General features: G+C 38.7%; 1 protein-coding gene across 1 annotated transcript in view; it reads right to left on the bottom strand.

Annotated features, from left to right (window-relative positions):
- Positions 1-1,368: 1,368 nt before the first annotated feature.
- The window catches only part of THADA (THADA armadillo repeat containing), a gene marked incomplete in the record, with an annotated part of 349,766 nt that continues 329,092 nt past the window's right edge, over positions 1,369-22,042 (bottom strand). The window contains 2 exon segments of the mRNA XM_072409779.1: positions 1,369-1,842; positions 3,600-3,763. Of these exon segments, the coding sequence (XP_072265880.1) occupies positions 1,528-1,842; positions 3,600-3,763 (479 nt within the window).

Raw genomic sequence — 22,042 nt, 5'->3', positions numbered from 1 at the left:
TATTGCAAACAATCTTCCGACAGTTTATATCCTGTAACTTTTTTTTAGGATTCTTGCAGTAAGGGTACACAACAAAGTTCTGACATACAATGGATCACCTGAGAGAGAATTTACAAATCTATGCGCCTGGATCAATCATGAAAATATGGGACAGATAGTATGGAAAATTAGGTAAGTCAAACCGGGAAAAAAGTTTTAGCTAAACTTTTTATCATTAACTTGAGTTTGAGTTTGCCTTTAAGAATCACTGAAGGCCGGTTGTAGTTACTTTATCCACGTAACATGGTGTACAGGTGGCAGACACCTGGCGGAACAGAATGTACAGAATCTGTTTCCTTCTTCGCGGAACACAACTCAAGCTCACAGTGATCATGTCAGCCGGCACATTCACAGCATACATCTATGCTCACACTGAGAGTCTGACAGATGTATGGCAATTAAAACCTATTCCTGGCCGCATGCAGTGTGAACTGCATCTAATTTGAGACCCCATTAAGACACACAATACACAGCTAGACTGTACTCTGCAGGGAGCCGTGAAAGGTATTTGCTGGAACCAAACACAGCGCCGAATTCCAAATCCAAGTCCATTCTATTTACGTAAATACGTTTCCACCATTCTACTAAATTCTACTGGGGAGTGAAATGTTTTGCATCTGCTGCCCGACATCCTGTTTTTCACAGCTTTGAAAGAAACAAACTGGGTTACTTAATCTGGTACTCTCTCTGAAAACATTCCTCTCAACTGTCCCTCTTACAAGTCCCTCTGTCCCTTTCGTCACAATCATATCTCTTTTTGAGTGGATATATACATCTCTATAAAAAAAATTACCTACTAAAACTTTGAACACTAACTTCTCTCTCTACATTGCCAGTTGTTCTACAATTCAGCTCATACGACCTCTAATGTAATTACTTGTCTACCACCTAACATATAAAAATAATGTAACGCACACTTTCTTGCTTTCAAATAAATAAAAAGCTATAGAGTTAAAATAATAGATCAGTTGCTACACAAGCTGATTCAAAATTAAATACCATTAAAAATGACATTCCATGTCAGTATGTAGCAAATTGTCATTTTCTGCAATTTCCAAATTTCTCTTCCTTGCTTCCTTGTAGATGCAGTTCCTTGTAATTATCATTTCCTGGTCCCTGTCATTTCTTTTTAGGTGAAATTTCAAGGATTTTAAGCAGTGTGCTCAGGATTACTGTGGTGTTATTCCAGCAGAATATGGAGAAAATGGGATGGTGGTGGAGTGGTGAACTACAGCAATTCTTGCATGTAAAACTTTCCTTGTTCACCATATAAGCATTTATTTTTTAATCTGCCTCAAGTGTTCTAGTCAACAATTAAGTCAACACAACTAAGAACCTGAATTTTATTTTCATGATGATAAAATAACATTCATTAAAAATTAAAAGTTGCAAAAACATACAATTAAAAAAACTATCAATATAACAACCAGCTCTTCCGGGCATCTCAGCTTAAAAGTCACCGCCTGTCCACATCTGTTTCAGCCATCTTCATAAGTTACTTCTGGTTTGCAGCACATTCAATAAATCTATACATCTAGAGGTCCGCTCTTTATGAATCAGCAATTTGATATATTCAGAGGTCTTCAGGAACTGTGGGCTAGGGGGCAAGTCATTGAAAAGGCTTTGAATGCTCTTCGATCGCTCATGAGCTGCCTGAGATATGTAAAGACACTTTGGATCCAGAGTTGTGCTCGGGTGAGATCTGTCTATCAGCTCCCCCAGATGTTTAGCCAGCAGCCGGATGTAGACAATCTTCTCAGCCCAGAAGTTGGATTCGCCTTTCTCAAACAGGTCGTCTTCCACCTTTAAAATACAAAATAGGTTTAAGATCTATGCATAGGAATCTTAGGTTATCAGGCTGGCTGTGACAAAGCTGTAAACATCTACGTACTCGATGGAAAGAAAAACAAGTCTGGTAAAACATTTCTCATAAAACAATAATAAATAAGTAATAAACTAATAAAACAATTTATATATTTCATTTATACATTGAGCGTTTTGTCTAAAATTTACCTTCATTATCTTTGGGTGGTATGCATGACCCTCACCCCCAACTTTTCTTTGTACTGTAAATCACAATACTTTCTTTGGCTGCACATTTAAATAAAGCCCCCATTTTAAATCAGTTCTATTTTCCTATAATACTGCCTCTGGTACAGAAGAAGTTTGGAAATTATTAAAAAGCAGAAAGTATAAAGCCTTTCCTGTTTAGCCAGACGTTTGGGTAATTCACGATAATCCCAACAGGTCTTAAAACACCTATACTGTTTACGTTCTTTAGTGTTAATTTGCTTTAATTTCGTAATTGTAAAAGCCCCCTGAGCCCTGTGGCATAAAAGTGGTGTACAACTTAATTATTATATAGTGGCATTCACGCCTTCCATATCCTCTCATAAAATGACTGCATTGCTGTTATACACCTGTGCCGCTAATTGGCCATGTGGATATCAATTTAAAAAACATTCCTGTGTCAGGTTACGTCATGCCTAGGACAAGCTGCCAGGGGTTATAGCTTCTTGTCAGGCTCTCTGCACGTTAGGTCCTGTCTACACAATCTGACCACCCGAAGATATTCAGATTGTCAAATAAAAATGGTTGCTTTGGTTGATGGAGAATTAGTTAATTATTAAGACAGGAGCACACCCAGAGAACCATGGTCGTAGCTTTTATGATGAGAGAGGCCAAAGGTAATCAAGGTAGTCAGTTACCATGTGCCTTGAAAACAGCTAGCCAGAGCCATCTACAATCTCCGCTAGGCCCATAGATAAAAAATCTGAATAAATCAGCCACACATATCAATGTATATAACAGGCCCTGTTCACATGGGCTTTGCATTGCTTTCTTGAAGCTTTAAAAGACTTTGGTTTTGGCGTGTGATCTTATTAGGAGCGCTGACTGTCACTAAAGACAGTTGGCTTTAACAAGAGCCACGTCAGGGTAAAATATACCGAAATCTGATAAGTGCTGGTTTAAAGTGATAACTGTTTAACCTCCCCAGACTCAAACTGAATGGTTCTTTAGAAGTAGTCTTATGCCACAGTGCATGTGTCGATGGCATGTGCTGCAATGCATTTTATACATGCATTTTTTTTTTTTTTGGTTTGCATTTTTTTACAAGCTGACTGGAGAATGCTGTGAGGAGCTGTGATGGCTAAATGTTGCTTGGCTAAAAGAAGGGCCGGTGATGTTATCTTTAAGGACAGACAAGTTGCCACAGGAAGGGTTACACAGAGATAGTTAGGTGGGTGGGTGAAGGGCTCTGATGATTAGGATAAGCATTCCCACTAGGTCCTAAAGTAAATCTAAGAGTGGGTGCTAAGAAGACCAGTCACCCAACCCATTGTAGAAGGTATGGCCAGTCTTCTGCACGGGAAGTCCTGGGATCCCACCACCTGCATGGAATGAGCATAAAATATAAGATACGCAGAAACTGTGAACACTGGTGAGCCTGTAAATGGTCCAGATCACTTTCAGCTGGGATTCCTATACCCCACACATTGTATTAATGTAACATCTTGTGTGTATGGACTTAAAAAACGATCAGTAGTTGTTTTATTTACCGTGTTTAGAAATTCCAGATCGCTGAGGTCATCATCTCCTAACAACCACTCAAGAAGGACAGGGACACCGGCTGAGATTTCATCCCACTGCTGCAGAAGTTCACATAAGACACCCAATGCCAGGTCTAAGGCCTTAGGAGGATTGACAGTACAGAATGCAAACCCTGCACAGAGTATAGAACATAAACACAAATTAATGGGTGTCAATAATGACTTATGCAACAAACATTCATGCAAATAATTTAGTTATCCAAAAAATATATATTGGATTATTACATGTGCATGTAAACCCTAACAGTAAAACTTGTTAATTTTTTCTTCCATTTGGTTTGTTAAAAAATCCTTTAATGTTGTATGAGTTCAGGAAAAAAAAACATATCTAGTGCAATCTCTGCAGAGTTTTCTTATGTATTATTTTTAGCATTGTCCCATTCAACTAAATAGAGCAGTGTTTCTAAACCAAGGTTGACCATGGAACCCTAGGGTTCCTCCAGAGCTTGCAGCGGTTCCTTGAGCAATGAGTGTTTGTGCCTCTCAGGTCAGTTCACAGACACCAATAATTTCGTCCAACAATGTAAGAGGCATTCTTCCCACTGACAACCACACTAATATACTGTGAGCTGTGGTTAAAAAAAATTATAGAAGGGGTTCCATAACACTTTAAAGTTTTTTTAAGGATTCCCCCATATTAAAAAGATTGGCAAAGGCTGCCATTGACTATGGATATCTTCCCCTTATATTAGCGAGAAGGGAAGGTTTCTCCACCTTCCACTGAGAGATTTTGCAGGCTGATATTTTTGACCTGAATCTAAATTTACTGTTTGTCTGGTTTATGTTCTGTTTTTCCGCCTTAAATGCTGTCCAAATAACTGACTCAGAACAAGTGCATCTCAGGCGTTCAGCTAACAACTTTATAGCACATTTATCTGCATGCTTATTTCAGATGTGACTGAAACCACTGCAAACAAAAGATCAGCTTAACATTAAGGCAATTAGTATTATGTAGAATAAGTTCAGCCATGACATCTTATGTCATATCTGTTACAAGTCCACTTTATGTGAATGTATTAACTGGCAGCATCATCAGGAAGCCTGAAAAATAAAACCAGTACAGCCACTTCTATGTACTGGTAAGCTGCAATATCTTTGTTTCTGGGTTTGGATTCACTTTCTAAAAAGCTGACGTTAGGCTTCGAGTACAACTGTTCTTTTCTTACCAATGTTTTCTCTTTATATTTGACAATCAGCAGAACAATCATTTAGAGCCTGGACATAAAATTGAAAAGTAACATACACTCTTTTAGTAATTCAGAAGTGGATGTATTGTAGTAAATCTGACATAAAAGAGTGACAATTATGGGGGAAAGAAAGATCGAGGGATTTGGCTCCAAAAGGAGGGGGGGCAGTTGGGAGTTCTGAGATTACGGGCAATCTATAAATCAAGTCCTCCTATACACTGCATGGACAATATTGTTCAATAATAACTTTTTCTCCACCTAATGTAGAGATGATTCATATGTTCTTGTGTTTACCTCATTGCTTTGGCCTACTCTGCACAGCCTTGTTTACCCCATATCACTATCCGGCTTATGGGAAACTGATTAGCATTTGACTGGAAGCCAGTGTAGGAAGTTAGAGAGCCTGCATTTACTTAAACCAGGCCGCTACATTAACTCTAATGAGCAGAAAAACAAAAACAAAGTCTTGTACACAGTGCTAGAGACTGGGAACACACATTCTATAATCAGCTCGGTGCACTCTTCACCAGATTTCCAAATGTAAATGAAGCAAATTCGGCATGGTTTCTGCATTGCGTCATCTTTAGTTGGAGGCAGCGTCTTAGCTAAATATGGGCCCGAGCGAGGAGCAACACACGCGGACACTGAATCATTTCACAATCCCTGCTTTCGCTGAATCTCTGAGCGTGTCCACTATTACAAACAAACTAGTCATACAGCCATTAGGGATGTTCTTCATATTCATCCAGTAAACAGTTCTCGCGGCAAACACACAAACATCTTTCCTGTTTGTTCTAATAGACAGTCTCACCAAATCACGCTGTGTAAATAGAAGATGATGGAATGCAGCACACGTCTTAGGCCCAGCATAGGGATAAACGCCTACAAAAAGCCTCCTGGTTCAAACCTATGGCCATACCAAAGAAAAGGCCAACTCTGCCATCCAGGTTTATTCTTTCTTTTCATTGCCGACATGATAAATCCCAAGGTATGATGGAGACGCAAGCAGCAAAATATATACCCAGCATGATTTCCAGTTCAGTCCTCAAAACAAAGTCACAAGTGGATTCTGCATAAGTAACTGGTAAATCCAGCTGTGAAGGAGTAGCAATTCTAAAGGCCTCGCCAGAGGAAGGGGTGACACATCTATGATTTGGAATTTTAATCCCACAGCCCCCACAGATACCTGAAATTACAAATTCAAAGTATACATATGCAGCTTGGGGTGTGTTTCCTTGTATGGATCATACAGGACAATCATTAGTTAGGGTTAGTTTGGACAGGCGCTGAGGTTGTGGCGAGATATTACTTCTTCAAACCTGTGAATTTTAACTTATTTTACCACTGTCCATTCGCTGCAGGATGAGTTTTTGTTACGGACTATCAAGAAAACGCTCATGTGGACTGGCCCATTGGAATAGGAATTTCAAACATGGGCATTCAAACACTCAGTTTAAACACTGGTGGACACAATGGTCTGTAAGCTAATATCTCCTGTGCTCTCTGTTATGCTGACTTCTATTACAACTAAAGCTGCGTACACACTTCCAATTTTTATCGTTCAAAATGAACGACGAACGAACGACGAACGATCGATTGGGCAAAAATCGTTCGTAAAAAAAGTAACCAACGACGCCGACGAACGAGGAAAGTCGTTGGAAATGAACGACCGGACCGGCGGATCGGATTGGACGACGATCGTTGACCATCGTTCGTGTGTACGATCGTTCATTGATCGTCCATGGTCTGAGCATGCGTGATGAACGAACGTTCGTTCACTTCCTGTGGTGCACGTAACTTCCTGTATCGTTCAAACGATCGAATCTATTGTGTGTACAATATCTACGAACGATCGTGTCGTTATCTGTATGTACAGGATCGGTGCTATACGATCGTTCGCAGATATCGTGCAGGATCGTTCGTCGTTCGTTTACCAACGATAATAATTGGAAGTGTGTACGTAGCTTTAGATATGTCTGAGCAGCAAATAAAAGTAATTAGTGAGCAGCTTAATGCTGTGTGCTAAAAACAGCAAGTTCACCAAGTTAACCTTCTCTGAGGTTTGTGTAATATGCTTTAGCCAGAATTCAAAGAACACCTCAATTCACAATGAGTGTAATTCCTGAAGACTTTTAAAGCTGAACGCCTAATCAGCACCCTCAGCATGTACCCTCAGACCCCTGTATAGCATCCCTTGGTTTTTAATTACCTTGACTGTATACTGTGTAAGCCACACACCATGGTAGGCCTCGGGTTTTGTTACATGCACTTAAAATTTTAGTTTTTAATGCAATTTGCTTTTAAGAACAACTTAGTATAAGTAAGGTCAGTACCTCGCTGCATCTTCATTACCTTTCAGCTGTTACCGACCTGGGAGTTTATGACAAATTGATATGAAAGGACAAGTCTGTCTCAAAAACAATGCTGGGGAAAGATCTCTACAGGGTCCAAGACTGCAAAGAAGCCATACAGGGAATGAAAGCTGCTCCTCATTACCCAAAGTGGACAATTCACGTTCACTGATGATCTTTTTTAAAAGGGTATTTTAGCTAATAGCATAATGATTTCCAACACCACAAAAGGACACTTTGTAATTTGCTGATCAGACAATGCTTTAAGTCTTTAGAGGATAATTCTGCTTTGTAACATTACACTAGAACAGCTTCAGCTTCTTAATAAGATGCTTTAAAATATGAACTCAACCTGCACTTTCCTTTACACTGTACCTGAAAGCTGATACAACCTTTTCAGAGGAAAGGATGTGATGTGGTCTTGTTCTGTACATTACGCTCACTGTAAGAAGGAGCACTGAGACCCATCCACACTGCATGCTTCCACTTGCTAAAAATGGGGTCACTCTTGTTCCCTGGGTTCTCGGAAAAAGGGAGGATGCCCCGGAGGGAATGCAGCTTTAGTAGCCCACGGATAATCTAGCTTCCTCTTTCCAAAACGTACGTGAAGCCATGTTAAAAAAAAAAAATTCCAAGTACTTCAATAAATACAAATTTTTTGTGCCTTAATGTTGATCAGGGCAAATCTTATGTATGTCTTAGGTTTTCTTTAAAGAACTATATTAATTAAATTTTACAAAGAAAATAATCCCTGCAGGCTACAATAGGTGCAATACATCCATAGGAATTGTTTGTAAAGTACAAATTGAGACTCACCTACCATTGCTGTGATGCTCAGCACAAGTATGATTGCGACACCTGTAGAACTTGTACCTTTGACCTGCCTTGCTTTGCTTTTCAGAACATCACTGAGCATTAATATACTTCTGATCTGTTCACTAACCTTCCTCCTAATAAACAACTTTCACTGTTCAAATGGGAAACAAAGAGAAAAGCTCTCACCACTGGATTGCTAAGAAACAATCAGAGGGTCCATAGGCTGATAACATGTTCATGGTTTTAAGGTGCTTTACTCTATTTGTTGCAATCCCCCAAAAAGGAAACTGAAATAAATGTTATAGTGAGATAAGATAAAACTATGTTTTACGTCTCTAGCATCTATCCAAAAACAGAAATATATTGTCTGAAAGGGCTGACACTTGAACATTTGTTCATGGCATATACATTTGTAAAACCATATGAAAATACAAGAACTTTGGCCATGTTCAGCAAGACTTGGTGAGTCTTACAGTAGAGGTCCATGTGCTGCCTAAAACTGATGTAGATGAAGGTAGAAAGTAAGCATGCTTATCCCAATCATGAATCATGATGTGTTTGAACATGCATCCCTGCACTAAAAAGCCCACACCTCTCTGGTTTACCCTGGATGCACAGGAGGAATGTGTTTTCCTCACAGCGAGACAGGGAGGTGTAATGGCACCTAGGTTCTTTTTTGTAATCTCTTTATTGGGGATTTTTAAATAAAGAAAAAGGGGAAGTAAACACAACATATACAACAACATATGTCAAGGAAAATACAACATGACCTAGCATACAAAGAACAGAAATACAATAAAATCTTTACACATAATTGGACTAACAATACAGTAAACAAATATAAACCCTGTATGTGAAACAATAAAAAACCCAACATCCTCTCAATCCTATCATAACGTTTTGGCAGCAAGTCCTTAAAGAATTGACTGCTCTCTTCATCTGTGATTTCGGCTACTCTGTAGCATGGCATCCAAATTCAGAAATGGATATCAGAACGCTGCTTGAAATATGCTCATAACTTTAAGATACTTCCCACCACGAGAATACTTTCTTATTTTTCCACTCTTCTACAAAAGTGTTTCTCAACCAGCGTTCTGTGGAACCCTAGGGGTCCTTTAGAGGTTGCTAAGGATTCCTTAAGCAATAAGCAGTTTGTATCTCTCGGATGAGTTTAAATGACACCAATGATCTTTTTACTTATCTGTAAGGGTGATATTCTCCCCTATAGCCAGCAATGTAAGAGACATTCTTCCCACTGACCACCACACTAATGGTCCTGTGAACTGTGGATATAGTAATTATAGCAGGGGTTTCCTGATAGATTTTTTAAGAGTTCTCCCAAATTAAATAGGTTGAGAAAGACTGCTTTAGAAATATGGACAGTCAGAGCAGAGTATATCTAGACCAAGGCTTCTTAGGTTTTAAAAAGACTACCTAAAGCCAAATATTTTTTTCTGTTTCCTGTTCGGGAGGATTTATCTTTATTTTCTCTCTGGATTGTACATTAGGAAGTGAGTGAAAAGAACAATTCGATTTGAAGATTCGCCTTATATTCCATTTAATTTCCTATTCTAAGAACTGTAGAAAGGGTGAATATCCTCAGTGGGGTCACAGGCTGTAACAAACCTCTGATGGGATTTTAACATTTTCCCACTCTGTCCAAAACTAAGGAAAAAACAAATCCCAGGCCTAAGAGACTGCATCTTGTCCAAAGACTAGTAAACACATAAGTATAGGTCCTATAAGTGGAAACACACCTAAAAGGTTACATGAAAGCCAGTAATCTACAAGCATTTTCTGCAATTATTTATTCTTCTGAACTTTGAACCCCTCCATGCCATGGATTTGTGGGGTTTCAATCCAACAGAGGATTGAATTTTAATATATAGGGAACAACAACATGTTCTGATTATTATGCAACATTATATCAAAGCTTGGATTTCAGCATTGAGGAATGACTGACTGAAAGTGCATTTTTACTGTTCCCTGGGGCGGGAATCGATCATTTTTATTAGCTTTCTGAGAAGGGTTGTGCAGTTTAGATGTACGCAACACAAAGTGCAAGATGACAGATTGGATATATAGAACTGTGCTCGGCCTACTTTAGATATGACACAATGTAATAACGGTGAGCTATTTGCCCATGAGTGGACTCCATTTATGAAATGCTTGACATTTTTTGAAGACTAGATACTGATAATTACCAAGGACTCCTCTCTTTACCCACTGGCTGGGTGGAAGGTTTCGGTTTTTCTTTTTCCCTTTGGAAAGTTACATAGATAAATGGAAAAATACAAAACCCTCCACAATGTATAAAACGGTCACTTGAGACCTGACTTTAGGGCTGATTAAGTGCAGGAAACTCCCACAGAAGAATGTAGGGAACACACAGCAGCTGGATATGTACAGAATATGTGATTGGCCCTCATCCCCCGGCACTGAAGATAATGAAAGCCTGGGGCCCAGTCCTATACAGAGCAGAAAAATGCTGCATGCATAATTGGTACTGATTGACCTCCATATTCTGTCTGGACAGCATTTATAGAAGACATATGGAAGAAGAGGAAAACATTTAGGAGGTAAATGGTTTAAATGTTTCAGAGGGAGCTCACTTGCAGTTTATTATGATAAAGTAAAGTAAGTGTTCAGATTACAAAAAACATTCCAGCATTCAACAAAGTAAAAGTCGTGCATGCATTCAAAGTCAAAATCATGTAATTTCAGTGGATAGATAATTTGAATTATTATGATGATTGATTGATGAGTGATATGACCATTCAGGGCAACAGGGCATACTTACATTTTCTTTTCTCTTGTGTGCTTGTATGAATATATATATATATATATATATATATATATATATATATATATATATATATACATACACACACACACACACAGTAAGGATTTGTGCATCAGGCCATAATAAAATCATCAGTTCCTTAGCAGACCTAAAATGTAGGTAAATAAGGTAAATACAACCTCAGATGAATACCAGCACTATATTGCACCATGTCACTTGACTAATTGATCATCAGCAAATATGACCATCTCTAAAAAAGCAGATGTTTTGGTAATTTGTTGATCTGGAGAATTCAGGTGTTAATACAATGCCAAGCAGGGAAGACATCTTCAATTATCATAGAGAAGCTTGGCTGAAATTGGTTTTAAGGACAATGATTTCAAGCACACCAACAAATCTACACCTTTTTGTGAATATGGTGTATTGACTGGAGAATGATGAGGGAAAAAAAAAAGAAAATACAGGTAGTCCCCAGGTTACATACAAGATAGGAACTGTACGTTTGTTCTTGTTGAAGTTGAATTTGTATGTAAGTCAGAACAGGAACATTATTTTAATAAATGCAATTAGGACAGATATTTGTCTTAACATATTATTAGGCAGCATGGTGTCAGTTACTGTATAAAAATCCTCACTGTGAGGTAATCACAAACAAAGCAAAAAAAAAAAAAAACGGAGCCTAGACATTCATTAACATCATGGAGCAAGCTGTGCTTTGATATGCAAAAAAAAAAAAAAAAAAAAACAACTCCAGAGTTTGTCTTGGTCACTAAAGAGTTACAAGAGCTAGCAGAAGAGATCACCCACTACCTCAACTATGTTTAGCAAAAGATTTCTCCTGCAGGTCATGCAAAGGCTCTGACCTGCACAGGAACAGGATCAGAAAAGCCCCGTTCGGATCTAGGAGGGGACCAAATGTCGGATGTCCTTAACTTGGGAACTACCTGTAAACTAATATAGTATCAGATTGCAACATAACAAAATAGATTGGGGCAGCACGGTGGCCTTTGCAGTGCAAGATCCCAGGTTCAAATCCCGACCAGGACTGTATCTCTATAGACTTTGCATGTTCTCCCTGTGTTTGTGTGGGTTTCCTCTGGGTACTCCAGTTTCCTCCCGCATCCCAAATATTAGGTCGGCGATATATAAATACTATATAATAATCATTACAAAATTGAGAAAAGTGAAAAGGCTAGAACACTTTCTAAAGCCACTGTACATTGAATGTATAAATATGGCTGCAATATTACAGTTATTAAAAACTACAATTGGTCTTTTTTTGCTTAAAAAACCAACATGCTAACCTATTTGGATAAAGCTGCACACATTTGTAAAGATATCTAGTAAAAAAAAAGGCCTCCTTGGAATCTCACAGCTCCTACTATATTTTTCAGAATATAAACCAAATGAAAAGTAGTAAAGGAAGTCCATATAACAGTGCAGATGGGAAGAGACTACACCAGATTCTCCACATCAAACACATCCCACCATGTCTTTATAGAGCTGGCTGTCATGTGGGAACAGAAAGGGGGTCTTTTCCACAATGTAGGTTAAAGCACACAATTGCCTAAAATGTCATTGTATGTTGTAGTAATAACAATCTATTCACTGAAACTAACACCTAAACTCAGTAATTTGGAAAGAGAAAGACGTTTGCCCATCAATAGATGTCCATATAGACAGAAGAATATTAAACTGCTGTTGTAGGATTGCAAAGCGTTGATGCTTCATAAATGATAACAATTAGCATAGCATTCCAGTGGAAGCAGTGTTTGATGATCACTTGATAGGATGACACAGAATAGAATCAGATAGATCTGCCTGCACCTGGAAAGGATAAAATCTAATCTAATCTCTACCCTGTGTGATGAGCTCATTTTACCATTAAGCTTGTATGCATGGTAAGGTAATACTCCTGAAACAATCTGTTTAATCCCTGCCCGAAATCTGCCAGACATGGGTGTAGTATTCCATACAACTCAAGACCCTCCATTTCTTGGAAACCGGCTACAATATATGCCGCATCCATGAACTGTGAACGTCTGCAATCCTTCATCTGTGTGGAGGTGTATAATACTGCTGTGTGTGGGTGTTCTCTGCATACCTATGTCTGCAGAAATGAATAGGACATTCCTTGATGTGCATACATCTGTGCAGAATGCTCATGTTTAATGCTGGGTACACAAGGATTTTCAGTGGAAAGAGAAGAGGAGAACTGGTAACATTGGGTTCATTTGAGTAAAACATGTTCTTGTTGGAATAACGGAACTGTCCAGACAAAACGACTGTTACCGGGGTTGGATTCTGATTAGTTTATCATTCAGTGGTCTAATTTATAAAGTAGTGAATCTGACATTCAGCAACATGCTCTGGTGGAGAATCAATCACTGCCATTTAAATCACATGCAGCTGGAAGATTCTTTAACAGAGACAGTTGCTAAATGTCAAAAACACTGCTTTATAAGTTTGCTGCTTTAAACATTTATTATAAATTATTTCCTTTTTCTCTTCTTTATGAATCTTTTGTTCACCTTGTGGAAAACTCCTGAAAATAGCAGTGCACCGTCTGGTATCTGGTGAACTTAGGTACTTATTGTGGTATATCTGTATCCCCACCTCTTAGATTGTATGTTCTTTCGGGCAGGCCTCTCTCCTCATCCCGTGTCACTGTCTGTCTGTCATTTGCAACCCCTATTTAATGTGAAGTGCTGGGTAATATGTTGGTGCTATATAAATTCTGTTTATTATTAATATTAACAATAATAATATTAATAATAATAATAACCTGTAATGTGAGATCTACTAGTCTCTGGAGATTTGATCTCATTACTGTGATATGGGAGTAAATTTTTTCACTACCAAGTAAGAAGAAGAAGGTAGTAAATGTTTGAAAGGCAGGTAAGTAAAGTCAGTAATGTGTAAAAGGTTGATTACAGGGAGACCAGACAATACTTCACATTTGTGAAGCTGGGTGATCCAACAAACCTGGATTGGATCTCGTCCAGGATTCAAAACATTTGCTAGCAAAAACTTTCCAAAAATCCATTTAAGGTTTGCTGGATCACCCAGCTTCACTGATGAAATGTATCCTTCTCCAGCCTTGGAGAGTTTTAAAAAATTAGGCTCTGTCTGTCATTTATTTGGAACAGCTCTAAAATAAGTAGGGGGTGTCTTTTCACTGCAACAATAACAAATTCTCACCTTGTTAAAGTAGAAAAATAAGAAACTACTGGCAGGATCAGCAGGTATTAAAACTTTGTAAAAAGGAGGTTCCAGCAAAACAAAAGATGCTGTGTAAATGCTACCAAATGACCGATATATGTAGTTTATTATATACCAAGAGTTGTATGCTGAATTCATATGGGGGGGGGGGGGGGGAAGAGATATTGTGTGCGAATAGTAAATCTAATTTCCAGGGCCCCTTTGCTGCTCATCAAAGTTCAAACACAATGCCCAAAAATATCACTTACATGTTCCCTATTATAAATCTTTCATACAAAGATGGGGCTACCTTCAACAAAATCTGCATGACAATTTGATCTGCAGATCCTGAAATATGAGCAGCAAAAGTTATGCTCAAACCTCAAAATCCGGCACAGCTCTATCTTATGAAGCCCTCTGGGCCTTATTCTTGGTTCTTAGCTCTGATGGGAGACAAACAGGATGGCCAGATCAAGGTAGACATTTATAGAAAGAGATCTGCATTTACCTTCAGTTAGCAATGTTGTACAAAGTGTGGTTATTGATGGTGGTATTCCCCTATTGCTACTTATGGGTGCAGCAAACCTCAATTCCTATGTGTAGGATAGGCTTATAGGGAAATATATATCATCCTATGATATTTAGGTAATTTTGGAAGGCAGGTCCTCGGGGCAGGGTCTCCCCCTCCTCCTGTATCACTGTGTGATTGTCTGTCATTTGCAACTCCTATTTAATGTACAGTGCTGCGTAATATGTTGGCGCTATATAAATCCTGTTTATTAATAATATTAAAACGCACCAAAGTCACCCTGGCCCATTTTAGAACCAGGGAAGCAGTTCATCTTGTTCCCTATAGGTCTAGCACAAGACATAACAGATGTGAAGCTCCAAATAAAATTGACATCAGCAGAATAATATCAATTTTCTCCATGGTTGTTGTGATGGGAAGGCTGGACCCACTTTAACATTGACGTGCCCCTTTATGGGTCTGTACCTGATAATTGGTTGGAACTGACCCATGGGCTTGTATATATATATTAGTTTGTGGATTGTGCCAAGGGATAGAAATAAAAAAAAACACAAAGTTTATATTTCTTTTTAGCATATACCTATCACACGATTACCTATTTATTTTTGTTCTATGGCACACAACACAGAATTCCTTTTTTAATCTCAATGCCCTTATTTAATAACAATTTAATTAACAAAAAAGCTATAAAAAAGGGAATGCTTGCATGTCCTGCCAAGAGTAATATTCACAAAGATACAATTATAAAGGATCATTTCATCCGCGGTACACACATGTAAGGTTTTCGGCACTTCTGTTGCTGTAATAAATCTAACTGATTTTGCTATATTTCTACTGACAACGATATTTACTGCTGACAAATAAATGAGATTACTTGTGTTTACAAGTGTACCCTGGATATACAGAAATGTTTGTCAGCAAATATTTCTGTTAAAAGTCCACAGCGCATTCACAGCATTACAGGGCAAAGGTTAGCAGAAAATGGGAATGCAATAGACAATAAATGCAAGCAGGGTATATCTCCTGAATTCTAAAAACAGATCTACAAAAATACAGAGATAACAGAAAGTGTAAGGAAGAAAAAAACATTTCTTTTTGTATAAGGATGAGAAGTTTGAAACCTTGTCTAATGTATACTGGTGCACTCCTTGGGGGAGGAAGAGGAAAGCTACCTGGGGGATTGTAAATTCCAGGCATACTGTCTCTTGGTAAAGTCCAATCCTAGAACCAATCCTAGACACTTCTATGGCTAGCTAAATGTAATATCTTTGTTACCTGACTCGCAGTTAGCCTTAAGTTGCTCCTTGACTTTTGCCCAGAAACTTCACTTAGAAATTATTACTCAACGCATTAATGGGAAAAGTGTAAGAATCATCTTCCTTCATTCTATGAATACAGCTTCCAGCATGTTCCAACCAAAACTGGATAGGATATTTGTATCAATATTGATTATTCTTCCCCAAATTTAAAATAAACCTGTCCAAAACCTAAGCAGTTCAAGCTGAGCAAATGATGATCCAATCTATTACCAGAGGTTATCTACCATGCAAGATGCATCCCTAGAATGATCAGTGGGCCCAGAGATAAAGGCAGCTGAGGATATTTTTCTGTATCCGTTCAGCATGACCTTTCCACTATCTAAGTCAGTGGTCGCCAACCTTTCGGACCTCACAGACCATCAAATCCACGCGGGGACCCGTGTGTCTCTCAAAGGGGTAGGAAGCTGTATGTGGCCCCTGTTTTCTGATCCAACTTTTCGGTATCCACCCAAAAACAGCTGGGTGGTTACAGAAAAGTGCCAACTGGTACACCTGGCTAAAATGCGCTGTGAGGAATACTGCACATGAATGCACTGGTATTACCTAGGGGGAAGGGGCAGTAAGAATCCTAGAGGCAGTGTTCTAAATACCTGGTCCATGTATCTGCACAGCTCTGCCATTGGTATTCTGAGGGCCATATTTGTGGCAACAAAATGATTTTAGGCAGTGGGGTGTCCTAGAGTGCTTGCAATGTGTTTATAAAATCTACTATTATCTTTTTGCTTCTTGCCTAGAACATTTACAAAAGTTGTGAATTTTTTACAAAAATCAATAATCACTTGTATTTGATTGTCACAATTACAGTTCATCATGATGACACGCTACATTATACTTATGGCTGGATTTTATTACATTCTACCACTTCAAAGCAGCCTATTACAGCTCCAGCTGAATAGGACAAATTTCTCTCGGAGAACAAGCTACTGTTGAGTTTGTGAGCTGAGCGGAAATTAATCAGGACAGGCTTTCTTTTTAATTTCCCTGTTCATGCTAGAAGAAACATATTTTCACAGCATGTGTACATGTGCCTACACGCACAGCCCCTGAAATCTCATCTGTTATAGGGTGGGAAGTATTAAACCATGGAAGGTGTGAAATATTATATTTCTCAGTAGAAGAACCAATCCCTTCTTAAGTGGTTCATGGAGATGAAGAATTGAGGACCAGAGTTTTCTTAGCATGAGTGATAAAAGAGGTATTCATTTAGAACACATGACCACACAAATGCTTAAGTGACAACATACCACAGAGATATAGAGTACCATTGGATATACACAGACTAAGAAATAATATATAGAAGCTATGTGGAGGTTATGTAAACGTTCTCCAATGCGTGTTATTGATCTGGGGCCCATAAGGGGTTGAAAGAAGAATGAATATTGTAAGACCCAATGACTAGCTATGCTTAGGATCATGGTTGTGAAGATGCTGTGGTTTCTTAACTGGAGAAAAAAATCATATCAATGTTTTTGTAAAAAAAAATTTAACCACCATTATTATCTGTAAAATATATATATATATATATATATATATATATATGATCTTGCAATCACTCAGTAAACCCACACTTCTAAGCTATGCATTTGTCCCACATTTTGCTGTGTGGGCAGCTTAATACCAGCAAAGTGTTTTCTTTTGGTATTTCCCACAGTTTAGCAAAAGAAATACTCAGTAATCAGAACCTTATCATTCACACACCAGCAATAAATTATTGTTGCTGTTCATGAATAGCTTTATAAAAATATCAAGCTGCTGGACTGATTAAAGCAGGTAAAATGTTATGCCCATGCAAGGCAAAGAAACAGGTTCACCTTTTTGTAAATCTCCACTGATGCATATATACTTACCTTCATTTTGATCCCAACAACTTCATTCATCCACCAGGAGTGAAAAGAAAGACACTGGGTAATCTAAGTCACTCAAATTTAGGAATTCACAGGGCTATGATCTCCACATGTAGTAGGATGTTGCACTGTATTGGCCATGCATTGGTTTTCATGTATGGGAATGTGTCACTGTAACATTACCACATTTATGTCATTTCATGGTGATAAGTATTTTTAAATTTGCAATATAGTTAAGGCCTACCGGCTCTGTCAGTATATACAGTAGACACTGTAGTGTAATGCACTGCTCAAAGGGGTTCCATTTACTGGCTCTTATCTGTAATAAACATCTTATCTGTAAAATAAATTGCAGATTTGTTTTTGCCAGTTGCACAATGGTTCAATAATTCCCAGGATGCACAAGGAAAGCCAAGATTGCTGGGTATGACTGGCAACAAACACTGAGCTGCATGAAATCTGACAGCTGGGTGGTGACCAATTTTTCAAAGTGAGACTTTAGTTCCACTTTATAGAGAAAGTTATGTCTGTTCTAGAGACCTCCAATGGGAGGAGAGATAACCCAGTATAAAGTAAAATGCACTAGGGCCCTTGATGCACATAAGGGAACCTGTCATAACGCTCAATCACAGCCATGGGCAGAGGTCCTAGATAATTTACCTTCGGCTTTGTTTACTAAAATGTCTAACATTACATTTTCAGTTCCGGAACCAAGGGTTACAGAAATACTGGGAACAAAAGGTTTTCGATAAAGGGGGCATACTGGCATTTTAGAGCTATATTATAGTACTTTCAACTTTTAAGTAGATAAAACTTGGATTGTAAGCTCTTCTGGACAGGGTTCTCTCCTCCTGAATCACTGTCTGTATTTGTCTCTCATTTACAACCCCTATTTTATGTACAGCTGCGTAATATGTTGGCACTCTATAAATACTGTTTAATATTTAGAATAATATAATCTTAATAATAACAACAACATAATACCTGGTTCAGATACTAAAATGATTTTAGTAATGGTAGAATCTGCTAGCTAATATCAGAGGCTGGAGTTCTCATACATTGAATGCATTTCTCTAATTCCCAGTAGAAAATCTGCAGTCTGTCTTCTGTAGACATAACCGGGACATCAAACATTCTTAACCTATTTTAGGCTTGGATCCTGATTAAATCTGAAAGTCTGTTCAAACCTCATAGTTCTGTCATGACTCATGGCTTGATTTTGGTTTGATAAAAGATTTCCTTATTCCATTTAACCTGTATGTTCGCACTCAACTGGGATGTACTTGCTGCTAAGGAATTAGACCTCTTCCCACACTTGTGTAGGATGGCAATTCATTCAAGGATCACGGCAACCTGTCATTAAAAAATAAGAAAGGCCTTACAGGAAAATAGGATAAGACTTCTTTTTAAAGGGAATCGTTTTATGTTCAAAAGACACACAGGAATGTTACCATCTATGGGGCTGCCTTGCAAATAACTAAATTATCCTTTCTATTGTGTGCTACTTCCCCCACGTCTTAGATTGTAAGCTCTTCTGGGCAGGGTCCTTTCCTCCTCCTGTGTCACTGTCAGTATCTGTCTGTCATTTGCAACCTCTACTTAATGTACAGAGCTGTTTAATATGTTGGCGCTATATAAGTACTGTTCAATATTGATATTTAAATTGAGTTGGGGTGGCAGGTGTACTGTTGTATTCCACCATCAAAGCTTACAGTGATGGCAGCCTCCCTAATACTACTCTCACCAGGGCTGTACAATGTTGGAAAGCTGTAGTGCTTAATATAGGAGCAAAGATGGCTTATAAAAAAGTAGGATCACTGCAACTTTAATAGTTATTTACTGAACGGTTGCATTGCACAGTGATTGTAGTTTATTTATAATTTTTACGTAGAAAGACTGAAATGGAATAATTTGATTTCTGGTAAAGTAACACTATGGATCTGCATATACTTAGTGGGTCACATTGGACACGGGACTAAACATCTGGTAATGGAAAAGCAAACTTAGGGTGTAGGTCACCCTAAAGTTCTGCAGAATTTTACAAAGGAAAAACAAAAACAAATCTCAGGTATAAATGTGTCTACCGGAAGAACAGTTCTTGTGCACACAGATTCTCTGATGATAATGACCATGAACAAGAAGCATTCATCCTTTAGATATTTTTATGCTTCAGGCCCGGTTTGTTCCAGTCTGTTCGGTCACATTGTGACCTCCATGGACAGTCAGGATATAGAGCCAAAAACCTTCAGCAATTTTATGAGATGGGGTGACCTCTGTGCTAAATGCAGAATCAGCAAAAGTATCCCTGAAGCCCAGGATAGGATATGCTTGCTAAATTACATTTTCTGCATGCTAAATTGTGTTTATTTCCACTGGGGATTACATGGAAAATTAAACAAGCTGTGTTTCCTACTGGACTGAATGCCTGTGTTCTTTGACGCTTAAGCGGCTGACATTCGCATGGCCCCTTTCCCCGCTCCCTCCTCCATGACCCGAGTTTCTTTCTCAGAGATCTGCAATTTCCTGCTGGATCTTCAGTTTTATTTTAGGATACTTTACGTCCGTCTGTGAACCTTTCACAGTTCATCCCTAGTGTCTGATAAAGGGAAAGAATCCATTATTTATAAGCTGAGTTTAATTAGAATTTTCTGTAGATCTCAATAAAAGATACAGACTTATAAACTGATCTGCTACATTTGCGCTGGAAGCACATGAAACAAGGTCATCTCTTGGGTTTAGATAAAAGTAAAGAAGATCTGTACCTCCACAGCGATAATTGGGACTATAAAAATTACCAAGGTTAACTCAAAGTAGAGTTTAACTGCAAAGTCACATTTTGCTCAAGTTCTATCTCACAATCACTAGAAGCCTCTTTTCTAAGCTCTGCACCAGTAGAAAGTTTAGAAACATGAAAGAAACAAGTTGCTATACAACAAGTTTTCTACTTGGATATACCTGTAGAAAACAGGAAATATTCACCTTCCCTGATGATAAACTGGATGCAGAGGAAACTTTTGCTGAATTCCTCACTGAACTGAAACTCCTGGAGCTCCTGCAGCTCTCACTGGTTTTCTTCTTGATGTCCACACCACTACCATATTCTGTAATAGGAGGTGTTCTAGGACAGAAAACAGCAAGAGCAGTGGGGGGACACTTCATCCCCTGTGGAAATAAACTCTCAATTTGCATACTTGTATGCAGTGAAAGTACCATGTTATCATCCTTCAAATTAATTCCTCTAGGGAAGGAAAAACTTCATCACTCATAACCTTATCACACACACACTACTTCGAGACTTTTCTAGAGCTGCCCCGATTATCTGGAATGATCCTCTTCGTCCTATTCGGCTTGATCCTACTTTCTGCTTCTTTGAAAGAGCCCTTAAAACCCATCTTTTCAAACTTGCCTACCCATCTTCTGTCTCCTAAACCCTCACTACTTCCCACCATTCCATATCCTCTCTCCTATTGTGCGATACTTCCCCCACCTCCTATATTATAGGCTCTTCGGTGTAGGCTCCTCTCCTCCTCCTGTGTCACTGTCTGTGTCTGTCTGTTATTTGCAGCCCCTATTCAATGCGCAGCGCAATATGTTGGCATAATAATAGCTAGAATAAATGCTTTCTAATTCTCCAGATATGGTATTTAAGATGTGAGTGGGCATATATAATATACAAAAACAGATTTTTCCTGTAGACAAAGGCAGTGTCACAAATCTGCAAACAATGGTGCCCTTTTTGTGGTACCTGATGTGAAAAGAAGTTTGGTACTGCCGGGTACCTATTTGTAAGGCTCACTACGTTCTGAGGCTCATAGAATCCTAATGCCCATCCCCGTAAAGCAAATCTGAACCACAAAAATTCTAAACTCGACTTGGAGAAAACCTTGCAGACACCACTCAGTCCAATTAATGTTCCTCGTTAAGCTCAAACTGAACTGGCCTTTGCTGCAGCCTTATCTAGGGCTGGCAATACAACAAGCCCAAACGTGATGGAGGAGACCCCTGGCATTGTAAGGGCTGACCTCTGCTTCTGGCCTTAGTACAATCAGTTACTCAGTGTGCCTGAACGCTTCGCTGGGACGGAGCTGGCAGGGCTATGATGCTTTGCTAGGGGGAAGGAAAAAAATGTTATAAAGTTTGAAAAATATTTACATACCAAATCTTTTATTTATTTAAAGCTCAGGCTTTGTTCTGAAGATCTCCTGGCAGTACCCTGTTGTATGATTATTTGCAGCATAATAAACTGCTCATTGTTCAGATAAAAAGGAGTTATAATTTTGCTTGCCCTGGCAAAGGCTCAGCAATCAATTAGGAAACCAGAGCTAGCCTTCAAATTCTTGGG

Source organism: Pyxicephalus adspersus, chromosome 4 (genome assembly GCF_032062135.1).
Source record: "Pyxicephalus adspersus chromosome 4, UCB_Pads_2.0, whole genome shotgun sequence".
Classification (NCBI taxonomy): Eukaryota; Metazoa; Chordata; class Amphibia; order Anura; family Pyxicephalidae; genus Pyxicephalus; species Pyxicephalus adspersus.
The sequence above is the reverse complement of the archived record's forward strand: the minus strand, read 5'-3'. Positions and strand labels throughout refer to the sequence as shown.